This window comes from Leuciscus leuciscus, assembly GCF_965113295.1.
Source record: "Leuciscus leuciscus genome assembly, chromosome: 25".
Taxonomy (NCBI): Eukaryota; Metazoa; Chordata; class Actinopteri; order Cypriniformes; family Leuciscidae; genus Leuciscus; species Leuciscus leuciscus.
Window position 1 is genome coordinate 17,797,812 of NC_138724.1, and position 12,417 is coordinate 17,810,228.

At 37.6% G+C, this 12,417-nt stretch overlaps 2 protein-coding genes across 5 annotated transcripts in view; one reads left to right on the forward strand and one right to left on the reverse strand.

The window, feature by feature from the left end:
- The first annotated feature begins 123 nt into the window (after positions 1 to 123).
- On the forward strand, positions 124 to 3,044 carry fbxl14a (F-box and leucine-rich repeat protein 14a). The gene is made up of 2 exons (XM_082160010.1): positions 124 to 1,075; positions 1,219 to 3,044. The coding sequence occupies exon 2, from the start codon at positions 1,265 to 1,267 to the stop codon at positions 2,498 to 2,500; it is 1,236 nt and encodes a 411-aa protein (XP_082016136.1). The 5' UTR covers positions 124 to 1,075; positions 1,219 to 1,264; the 3' UTR covers positions 2,501 to 3,044.
- A 108-nt stretch (positions 3,045 to 3,152) lies between these two features.
- The window catches only part of chrm2b (cholinergic receptor, muscarinic 2b), a 10,856-nt gene continuing 1,591 nt past the window's right edge, over positions 3,153 to 12,417 (reverse strand). For 3 of the 4 annotated variants that reach the window (XM_082160001.1, XM_082160004.1, XM_082160003.1), the window contains 2 exons: positions 8,268 to 9,122; positions 3,153 to 4,953 (listed from right to left, as the gene is read on the reverse strand). In XM_082160001.1, the coding sequence (XP_082016127.1) occupies positions 4,376 to 4,953; positions 8,268 to 9,090 (1,401 nt within the window). In that variant the 5' untranslated portion in view covers positions 9,091 to 9,122 and the 3' untranslated portion in view covers positions 3,153 to 4,375. Of the gene's footprint in view, positions 4,954 to 8,267; positions 9,123 to 10,857; positions 10,950 to 12,417 lie in introns of all 4 variants that reach the window. The other variant, XM_082160002.1, reaches the window with a different exon arrangement.

Consider the following 12,417-nt stretch of genomic DNA (forward strand, 5'->3'; position numbering starts at 1 on the left):
TTTACTTTAGTCACTCTTTCGTTAAGATGAACCGGTTTGCATTGGAAATAAGCGTGAAAAACTAGATAACTGGAGCTTGTATTTGTTTACGTCCGGTGACGTTGAGCCGGAAGCAAGGTTTGATTCGTGAATGAATCATTCTTTTGAACCGAATCTTTTCAATAAATAAGTTGAAACGCTTCATAAACCATAAACTCGACAATTCACTGAACCGAGACCCGTTAATATCCTTATCAGCAGAAAACCGATATATGAGCTCATAAGCATTTGGAGTGAAACGAGGAGTTGAATCAAAGTTACTTTAATACCTAAATATAATTATGAGGACCTAATTATGTGTTTTATCGACACAAAACATATTTTTGAATTTTATCATCTAAATGTGCCAGAACCTTTTCAACTATGAGACGTAAATTATTTTGTGTCAGGTTTTATTATTAGCTGAATGTCTGGTTTTTATGAATAAAAATGAATTTAAAATGTGATTTTCTTATGTTTTGAATGTAAAATGTCATAGACAACAATACGTGCATTTTAGAAGCATCACGTACGGAAGTATTTGCGCCTTGACGTAAAGCTTCTTTCTGTTTTGCGAACCAATTCTTTGAAACTGCTCAAAAGAACCGATTCGCGGAAACGAGTCGGACATCCCATTACGAATGGGAGGGGGTTGTTGTTGTTTTAAATAAACACAGTTTGAATTAATTTGAGCAAATGCAATGCTTTATATGTTTTTAAAGGAAAATAATTAATTTTGAAATACACTTCAGACATTTTGAACATAAACTTATGGTGTTTTCCATACAATAAAAACAGTCCGGAGAATAGTCACCCTCCCCGTTTTGAAAGGATGAAGACAAAGGCTACCGGAAACCGGACTCCATAGTTTTCGTCAAATGGCTGGTTTGTATTCATGCGAAATCGTTTGTTTTCTCCAACCATAAACGTTTCGTTTTTCAAAGTCTTTTCGGCGAGCTTTTTCATGGATTTACATTTATGTTTACTAAACATGTGTCGCGATCTGGAAACAGCCGTTACAAAGACCTGGCGGTGCAAAAACAGCGTCTACTCCGACGTAAGCTGGTTATTCCAAGCGAATGAATCTCACACCAAGTTTTAAATGCAACAAAGCGCGGTCGTTTTTTGTTTTTGTTGTACGTTTACTTCGTTCTGACATTTCTCCCGGTATTTTGTTTTACATGCGGTCCTCGCCGGCAGAATTCCAGACTACTAACTTCGCTAAGCTAACGAGCTGCTCTTAGAAATGGAGATCCACATCTCGAGCCTTTTCCCGGAGATCTTAGCGATGATTTTCAACTACCTGGACGTTAAAGGCAAAGGCAGAGTCGCACAAGTGTGCACGGCATGGAGAGACGCCTCGTACCACAAATCAGTCTGGAGGGGAGTAGAAGCCAAACTCCATCTGAGAAGAGCAAACCCATCGCTCTTCCCCAGCCTCCAAACCAGAGGGATCAAGAAAGTCCAGATCCTCAGCCTGAGACGCAGCCTCAGCTATGTTATTCAGGGCATGCCCAACATCGAGAGCCTTAACTTGAGTGGATGCTACAACCTAACAGATAACGGCCTCGGTCATGCTTTCGTGCAGGACATCCCCTCCTTGAGGATCCTCAACCTCAGCCTTTGCAAACAGATCACCGATTCCAGCTTGGGCAGGATTGCGCAGTATCTGAAGAACTTAGAACTGTTGGATCTCGGTGGGTGCAGTAACATCACCAACACGGGGTTGTTGCTAATCGCTTGGGGCCTTCATAACCTCAAAAGCCTGAACTTGAGAAGCTGCCGGCACGTTTCGGACGTGGGCATCGGGCACCTGGCCGGCATGACGCGCAGCGCCGCGGAGGGATGCTTGAGTTTGGAGCATCTCACCTTGCAGGACTGTCAGAAACTCACCGATCTGTCGCTCAAGCACATTTCCAAGGGCCTCAACAAGCTGAAAGTCCTGAACTTGAGCTTCTGCGGTGGAATTTCCGACGCCGGCATGATCCACCTGTCACACATGACCCAACTCTGGACTCTTAACTTGCGCTCCTGCGACAACATCAGCGACACAGGCATCATGCATCTTTCCATGGGCGCTTTGAGGCTGTACGGGCTGGACGTGTCGTTTTGCGACAAAGTGGGCGACCAGAGCCTGGCTTACATCGCGCAGGGCCTGTACCAGCTCAAATCCCTGTCGCTTTGCTCGTGCCACATCAGCGACGACGGGATCAACAGGATGGTCCGGCAGATGCACGAACTGAAGACGTTGAACATCGGCCAGTGCGTCCGGATCACGGACAAGGGCCTCGAGCTCATTGCGGATCACCTGACGCAGCTGACCGGGATCGACCTGTACGGCTGTACCAAAATAACCAAAAGGGGACTTGAGAGAATCACGCAGCTGCCCTGCCTTAAGGTGTTGAACTTGGGACTTTGGCAAATGACCGAGGTCAAGGGTTTAGGAGACGCCTCTGAGATCCTGCCCTGCTACGCCTCGTAACGTTTACGCTACCTCAGTGTCGCCAGTGATGTCTTGTTTTTCTAGAGACGTGTATTATATTATTAAGACGCACAGTCACACCATCATGTACTTTGTTACTAAGCCTGTTTGGAAAAGGGGCTTGATGTAGTTCAAATTGAATCAGCAATAAAACACTGAACAGCCTTCCTAATGGTATAGTCTGAATTATGATGGTTCCCTTGAATGCCTTTGTTTTTCTGTACTTTGTTTTAGAGCCTCAAATTGAGGTAAAATGTCTTTTATTCTCATTTCCACTGACAAACGCATTTTGTCACTGCCTTTAAGTATTTATCCTGAAATACCAGCAATTGGAGAGAGAAAAAACGTTTACCATGTGTGTGGACAAGGACGGAAAACTTGCTTGTTCGTTTTATGTGATTCCTCCCTGGTAAAATGAAACATATGCAATTTAAACTTTGTTAAAAAAAAAAAAAAAAAAGAGGCCAGTTTGCTTGTTAAAGACCTACAAGATGTCTGTTTATTTTCCTATAAATGATTAAAGCTAAAATTGTTTTTAACTAAATTGTTTTCCTGTTATTATTTTTATGCTTCATGTTCTACAACACTCATTACATTTGTTTTGCATTTGATTTTTCCATAATTCCACTCTTTTTATTTTTCCAAAAAAAGTGCATGTATGTACACACAAAATAATATATTGATGGTTTATGTACATTAAATTGCAAGTAAAAATGCTTATATCTACATAATCACATACTCTATACATATATATATGTATACATATGTGTATACATATGTATATATATGTGTATACATATATATGAAGAGTTCAGATGCAAAAGCCTCTAAGTGCCATCTGAAATTTTCTTCTAGAATGATCATTTTTATCAAGCTTGTGTATTTAAGTTCAGTAATTTCACTTAAATGACAATTAATAGGTAATTTTCATCGCCATTTAAGTGAAATTACTGAACTTAAATATACAAGCTTGATAAAAATGATGCTTGAGAAGAAAATTTCAGATGGCACTTAGAGGCTTTTGCATCTGAACTCTTCATATGTATAAATTGTATATATATATATACAAATTGTGTAATGACAAATAGCTGTAAAAGATATATTAGTCAAAAGATGTGTGAATCCTAAAATACAAATTATATATTGAAACACCATTATCTGCATAAATGACAGGAAAATTAAATCATATTGATATGTAGAGAACTATTATACATATATTATACATATTACATTTATAACATATGCATAAATGTTATGCATATATACAGATATATATACAACATTATAAATATATACACACATATATATATATAATGTAACAAATATCTTTACATTTATATTACAAAAGTTGAATTGATTACTTTTGATTTTGAACTGAATGCATCAAAAAATACTGATAATGCTTAATAACGACTTAATGCAAGAAATACAACATTATTAAATTGTTCACCGCTTCTTTTCTGTTGTCCTTATAATAATTTGGCAGCTGAAATAACATTTAACAGTTTGGCTTAGCCTGGTATTTTTTCAAAACCCATGAATAGACCTTATTCAGAGCAGCGCCATGACAGGTATGAAAGACTTGCTCTGTTTTTAGTGGGATCCACTGTAAAACCCTGTATAAAGCTCCTAGATCACTTATCCTTTTCCAAAGCTCATGTTGTCAAGAGTTTTTTTGTCTACTGAAATTTCTTGGAAAGATATTTTTGCAGTGTTTCATTCGCAGAACAATCCAAAAACACATTAAATAACAGTAAAACCCACTGAAGAGATGTATGTCTATCCCTCACAGCCTCAATCAAGGATGGCGCTGCAGTGAATAAGGTCTATAGATCCAAACCACCAGACTTTTGGATATTCTCTGTTCCCACTGTCTTAATGTTTTCTGCTGGCATGAATATTCCTGTACTTGCATGTCAGCAGCTGTTTGAAGGTGTTCTTGAAGGTGACATTGCACAGGGCATAGCAAGCGGGGTTAACCGTACTGTTTATGTAGCAGAGCCAGTAGCCAAAGGTCCACATTTTGCTTGGAATACAGGTCGAGCAAAAAGTGTTGATGAGTACCATGACATTGTAGGGAGTCCATGTGGCTGCAAACGCCACCAGAATGGCCATGATGGTCCTTGTTACCTTCTTCTCCCGCGAGGATAAACTCTTCTTCTTCTGAAACCGAGGCATGAGAATCTTCTGCGACACCAGACTCAGCCTTTCCTTCCCGTTGGTCATGTCCTGACCTCCGTTGTTGGGTTTATAGGTGTTTTGCGGGTCCTTTTGGGATGTTGTTCTGAAGCAGGTAAATCTGACCCAATTTCCTGCGGCCAGCGGAGCTGATTGGGTCTGACGGCTTCTGATGTCACCGTTAGTGCTTGTAGATACGGCCTCCTCATCCCGCTGGTGTGAAGAAGCGACCACACTTCCAGATATAGAGTCATTCTCACTCTCCCGCTCTACTCCTGCAGGTGGGTACAATATATTTTCAGTGAGATCTTTGATGATGACAAGATTGAACTATATTTGGTTCAGATAACTGGAGAGAAAAACCATACTTGTGTCTGTCTGCTGCCAAGCTCCAAAAAAGACCATAAAAGTAGTTCATATGTCCCAGCAGATTCAATTGCAGTCTTTTTCTCACACAAAGCTGCTTACAATATAAGTGAACTTATATATAAAATTTGAGTGAACAAAATTTTTTTTTTAGATTAAATAATTTTAATCAATTTAGTCAATGTTTAGATTGATTATTTCCAAAACATTTCCAAATATTACTGTCAGATATCATAAGATATTAGATATTACTCAATCCAATAAAAAAATTAAAAGAAATACACACACACATATATACATATATATATATATATACATAACAAAAAAATTATAGGCCTATATATACATTTAAAAAAAAAAGTGTGTGTGTGTATATATATATATATATATATATATATATATATATATATATGTCATCAAGGATCGGATGCATCAAATTGATCAAAAGTGTCAGTAAACACATAATATTACAAAAGATTTCTATTTAATAAATGCTTTAATAAATGCAAATAAATGCTGTTCATTGAACTTTCAATTCATCAAAGAATCCTGAAAAATCACCATTTCCACAAAAATATTAAGTATCACAACTTTTCAGCATTGATAATAAGAAATGTTTCTTGAGCAGCAAATCATCATATTAGAATACTTTCTGAAGGATCATGTGTCACTGAAGACTGGAGTAATTATGCTGAAAATTTAGCTTTAAAAACACAGGAATAAATTACATTTACATTTGTTTTTAAATAGAAACAGTTCTTTTAATTTCGCAATATTAAAACTTTTACAGTATTTTTTATTAAATAAATACAGCCTTGGTGAGCATAAAAGACTTCTTTCAAAAACAAAAAAATATGAATGTTTCCAATTTTGACAGGTACTGTATATATATATATACAGTGGTGTGAAAAAGTGTTTGCCCCCTTGGTAAATATGATCAAATATGGCTGTAAAAAATAAATCTGCATTTTTAATCCTTTTGATATTTTATTTAAAAAATGTGCAAAAATCTAACCTTTCATTGAAGTAAAATAATTGAAAGTGAGGGGGAAATCACATAAATGAAATAAATGTTTTTCTCCAAAACACGTTGGGAACAATTGTTTGCCCCCCTTTTATTAAAGGAGAAGTTCACTTTTGAAAAAACTTTTGCTGATAATTTACTCACCCCCATGTCATCCAAGATGTCCATGTCTTTCTTTCTTCAGTCGAAAAGAAATTAAGGTTTTTGATGAAAACATTCCAGGATTTTTCCACATATTATGGATTCCATTGGGACCCAAACGGTTCAAGGTCCAAATGACAGTTTCATTGCCGCTTCAAAGGGCTTTAAACGATACCAGACGATGAATAAGGGTCTTATCTAGCGAAACGATCGGTCATTTCAAAAATAAAATAAAAAGTTGACGTTTTATAAGCACAAATGTTCGCCTTGCTCTGTTCTGTGATGCGCGTTCGTGACGTCACGTAATACGCAATTACGTTGAAAAGGTCAAGTTTGATGTGTTTACAAATGTGCGGAAGGAGGACCATATAAACATTTTCAAATGTATTTGTGTCAGTTTATCGTTTAAAATGCCCATTTCGTGTGCGCATCCTGAGTGTTTTAATATTAAAAAGCCAAAAAGAACATTTTCTTCAATTTTTCAAGCGTGACCTTTTCAACGTAATTGCGTATTACGTGACGTCACGAACGCGCATCACAGAACAGAGCAAGCCGAACATTTGTGCTTATAAAACGTCAACTTTTTATTTTATTTTTGAAATGACCGATCGTTTCGCTAGATAAGACCCTTATTCATCGTCTGGTATCGTTTAAAGCCCTTTGAAGCGGCAATGAAACTGTCATTTGGACCTTGAACCGTTTGGGTCCCAATGGAATCCATAATATGTGAAAAAATCCTGGAATGTTTTCATCAAAAACCTTAATTTCTTTTCGACTGAAGAAAGAAAGACATGGACATCTTGGATGACATGGGGGTGAGTAAATTATCAGCAAAAGTTTTTTTAAAAGTGAACTTCTCCTTTAAATACTTTTTGCAACCTCTTTTTTCCAAGATAACAGCTCTGAGTTTTCTCTTATAATGCCTGATGAGTTTGGAGAACACCTGACAAGAGATCAGAGACCATTCCTCCATACTGAATCTCTCCATCCTGTTCTCCGTTTTAAGATTTCTAGAACAGGCTGTCAGGTTTAGATTTTTTATCTGTTGGTATTTGATTGAATCCATGATGCCATGTATCTGAACAAGATGTCCAGGACCTCTGGCAGAAAATTAGGCCCACAGCATTAAAGATACAGCAGAGTATTTCATTTTACACATGGGGTACTTTTTTATGCCTGTGTGCACCAAACCCATCTTAAGTGTTTGCTGCCAAAAAAGCTAATGTTTTTGTTTCATCTGACCATAGAACCTGTCCCGTTTGAAGTTCCAGTAGTGTCAGTTACTTTTCAAATGTTCTATGGTCAAAGCCTGTTCTAGAAATCTTATAACGGAGAACAGGATGGAGAGATTCTGTATGGAGGACATTTTTGCACATTTTTAAAATAAAATATCAAAAGGATTAAAAATGCAGATTTATTTTTTACAGCCATATTTGATCATATTTACCAAGGGGGCAAACACTTTTTCACACCACTGTTTATAAACTGAAAAAGTTTTTTTCTGTAGGTGAATATATCTAAAACACATTCAAAATAAGTAGACGTGTGTTTTATTAACTCAATTTAATGTTATTTAAACAAATATATTTAATTATTTTATTTGGAAAAACATGTTGACTTAATAAGCCTAAATTCAATCTGTTCATTATATAAAGTGTACAAGTCTCTTCAGAAATTTTTTACTAAACCGCTCAGTTCATATGGATTAGTTTTATGAAATGATATATATTTGCTATATATTTATGAGGGACAGAAATCTCTCAGATTTCATTAAAACATCTTCATTTGTGTTCCGAAGATGAACGAAAGTCTTACGGGTTTGGGAAGACATGAGGGTGAGAGATTAATGACAGAAAAGTTTCATTTTTGTGTGAATTAACCCTTTAACAATAACAACACTTCATCAAAAAGTTTGGCAACTCCTCTTATGCTTCTCTTTTGTCTTTTTTGGAGCTCGACAGCCCCTGTTCTCGTTATGTACATTGTATAAAGCGCAGTGTGAACATTCTCCAAAAAATCTCCCATTGTGTTCAATGGAAGAAAAAAAGTAATGCGAACCTGTAGTGGCGTCTGAAGCACTCTGCCTGCGTGGGATCATTTCCTCTTCTCCTTGGATTGACTTCCTCTCCTTATTCCTCTCAGTTGTGGGTCCAGCCTGGCCTCCATCATTACTGACTCTGGTAATTCTCTGACTGTCTCTGCTTCGGACACGACTGCGGCTGGCTTTCGAGATCTGCCAGTACAGTACGGTCATGGTGACGACCGGCAGGTAGAAGGCAGCGATGGCGGTGCCGAAGGTGACCGTGGCATTGGAGAAAAACTGGATGTAGCACTCGCCTTCAGGAACCGTCCGGCTGCCCGTGATGAACTGCCAGAACAGGATGGCCGGAGCCCAGAGAATGAACGACAGGATCCAAGCTGCGGCGATCATCATGCCTGCCATCTTGTGGGTCCTTTTGACCGGGTAGCTGAGAGGTTTGGTTACGCAGAAATATCGGTCAAAGCTGATGATGAGGAGGTTCATAACAGAGGCGTTGCTCACCACGTAGTCCAGAGCCAACCAGAGGTCACAGACCAAAGCTCCTAAAGGCCAGTGGCCAGACACAATGTACACGGTGTAGAGGTTCATAGAGAAAACACCGATGAACAGGTCGGCACATGCTAGACTGAACAGGAAATAGTTGTTGACCGTCTGGAGGTTCCTGTTGACCTTGATAGAGAGCATGACCAGCACATTGCCAATGATTGTGATCAGGCTTAAAGTGCTCAGTCCGAGAATGACGAGAACAAGCTCCACTTGTGTGAATGGACTGTTTAGGAAAAAGTTAGTCTTGTTAGCATGGCTGGGGCTTGGAGAAAGAGTTAAGTTGGAAGTCTCCATCTTTCCTTGTCACAGGACATGCACATCAGAACCTAAGGGTAGGGAAAAAAGGGTAAAATGACCTATATTTACTGATGTGCTTTCACTTTTCTAAATGTTTTTAACTGGGTCAGTAAGCAATACCTGATGATGGCCGAAAAGACAAGAGCAACTACATAGCATTGGGATAAAACGTATTTAGAGCACCTTAGCAATGGGATAAAACCACTCAATACCCTGGCAACTTTTATCACAGTTACTTTTGGAGTCATAAATATGTATTTGAGTTTGGTTCCAGCTTTTCTAATTACTATATTGGGTTTTTTTTTCAGGTATTTACTTTTTCATTTCATTCATTTTGTTTTCATTAACATTGGTTCCAAATACTTTTTACTATACATATTTTACTATATTAAAAATACAATAAATTGTTAAAAGGTTAGTTCACCTAAAAATGAAAAGGATCCCATAATTTTCTCACCCTCAAGCCATCCTAGGTCTTATATGACTTTCTTCTTTCAGCCGAACACAAGCTGAGTTATATTAAAAAAATATCCTGGCTCTTCCAAGCTTTATAATGGGAGTGAATAGTAACTGAGATTTTGAAGCACAAAAAAGCACATCCATCCATCATAAACGTAATCCATATGCCTCCAGGGGGTAATAAAGGCCTTCTGAAGAGAAGCGATGGGTTTTTGTAAGAAAAATGTCCATATTTATAACTTTATAAGTTGGTCAGAGTGACTTCTGACCGACGCCTTTATTAACCCCTGGAGCCATGTGGATTACTTTTATGATGGATTGATGGACTTTTTTGGATTCAAAATCTCCGTTACTATTCACTCCCATTATAAAGCTTGGAAGAGCCAGGATATTTTTTTTTAATATAGCTCAGATTTTGTTTGTTTGAAATAAGAAAGTCATGAACACCTAGGATGGCTTGAGGGTGAACTAACCCTAATGCTTTCTTTACAATGCACAAAAACCCTGTGCAAAAAAACACTCCTATCTTTATTGTTAATGATATCACATCTAGTAGCATGTGGAGAGAGAACTAGTGTGTATCTTTGCGGATGGAGTCTGTTTGCCAAACATCATTCTCAAACAGAGAGCTCATCTGTATTGTTTATGCTGCCAGATTTCCATTAAGGCAAAGGAGAAAAGCATCACATTGATGGGCTTGATAATACAGAAGGGAAAACATGACTAACTGTGATATTATCTCAGATATTTTAATGTAGCTGGATGGAAGGAAGGACTCTGATAGCACATGTCTTATTTACTGTAGCCAGGAAGGCCTCTGAGGGGCAATAAGCTTATTACCTTTGGCAGAACAGCATGTACTGTACTTCACGCTTCAGTTTGGAACAGCACCAAAAACTGCATTTTAAACAACTAGATTTTGCATTTTTTTAAGAAAATGGTGCTATTGTGTTATTAAAACATAAGTATGTGGTTGCTTAAGCGGTTAAGAGGGTTGCTAATGCGTTCTTGGTGGTCTTAGCATGTTGTTATGTGGTTGCTGGGTGTTTTGGTGTGATTTTGGTAGGGCTGGGAAATAAACTGATTTCTCGATTTTAATCCATTCTCATTTTGAAGAACCGATATCGATTCCTAAATCCAAAGAATCCATGCTGTTTTCAGTTGATGTATGAACAAAGCGAGTAGCACCCCCCATTCAAGAAATCTCAATATGCTTTGCGATTACTTTTCATATGAAAAAAAGTCTCAGCTTTCAAATTCTGTCAATTTTATTCCGAAATTAAAACAATAAATTGCCTACCGTACCGTTTTGGCGCTCTTTAATGTGACGCGACAGATCGCTGTTGCCGCCTCAGATCAAGTGAGCACATGAACCGATCGTCTCTTCCTCTTTAACGCTAGTTACAGCACGAAATAAACATGAATAAACTTCTAAAGGTATGTTGAAAGATACAGTACAACTTACAGAAATGTATGTCTCATGCAATCGCTCAATTAGTGTTTTCAGCTTTATCAATATGTCACATAATGTTACATTTACCTCAGAAAAGCCATTCAATGTTCATAAACTCGTTTTTCAGATAGAAATATTAACTTAGAGAGGAGCATTTTGCTAAATATATACACTATAATGCATATTCATTATATTTGTACTTTACCTGTTCTTCAATATGTTTGAATAAATCCTTAATTTTTTTATGGCAGCCAAGTATAAGCATAATTATGTCATTAAAAATTCTCATTATAACCTTGTAATCATTATTAAAACTTTCTTATTTGTAATTTAAATGCAAGAAGCCTACACATCAGTTAATTTTGACCTTTAATATTATAGGCTAGTGATTTACCAACTGGGATTGCAGGTATAGTCTACTACACCATTGAGATATATTTGTTCCTTGAGGAAATTTACTATGTACCTGATAGGCCCCAATTAATCGTTATCGAATTGAATTGAATCGAATCGCAAGCTTGTGAATCGAAATCGAACCAAATTGTAAAATTTGTGTCAATGCCTAGCACTAGTTTTTGGCATGTCACTATGAGGTTGCTGTGGTGTTGCTATGTGGTTGCTAAGGTTTTCTGGGTGTGTGTGTTTTTTTTTTTTTTTTTTTTTGCATGTTACATGTGGTTGCCAGGGTGTAACTATGCAGTTGCTAAGGTGTTCTGAGTGTTTTTTTTTAGCATGTTATAAATAATACAGTTGCTGGGTTTTCTGAATAGTTGCAAGGGCTTTGCTGTGGTGGTCTCTATTGTGTGGTTGGTTTTGAGCATGTGACTGTGGTTACTGAAATGCCACTATGAGGTTTCTAAGATGTTCTGAGTGATTTTTAGCATTGCTACCATGGTATTCTGCGTTGCCTGGGTGTTCTGAATAGTTGATAAGGTCATCATTTGGGTCATTAGTGTGTTACTGTGCTGTTGCTTGAGCATTGTGCTTGCTAGGGTGTTTTGGGTGCATGGTTAGTCTGTTACTATGCAGTTTCTTGGCTGTTCTGGATGGTTGCTAGGTAGTTGCTAAGGTGTTCTGATTGGTTGTTATTGCGTTGCTATGAGGTCTGCATGCCTTACCAATTGCTGCTAATTAAGTAGCCTAACTCTTTGTGAAGTCCTGTTGGGCGGAGCTATGTAATTTAATATAATGCAAACAGATGGTATATGTTGTTCATATAGGTGAGCTACTGGGCAAATATGTACTCTGTTAATAAAGTTTAAATAGATTTAAAATGACTGAGTGAGGGTTTTTTTTTTACTACTGTGCTTAAAAGTTAATGGCCTTCAGTCGGTGATCCTGTTTGTTAAAAGTAGATATTGTGCGGTCTGGTCGTCATCACTCTCAGGATGAAGAGTAAAGCTGAGGATGTG

Coding starts and splice junctions, on each gene's coding strand:
- fbxl14a (XM_082160010.1), top strand. CDS start 1,265: ATGGAGATCCACATCTCGAGCCTTTTCCCGGAGATCTTAGCGATGATT.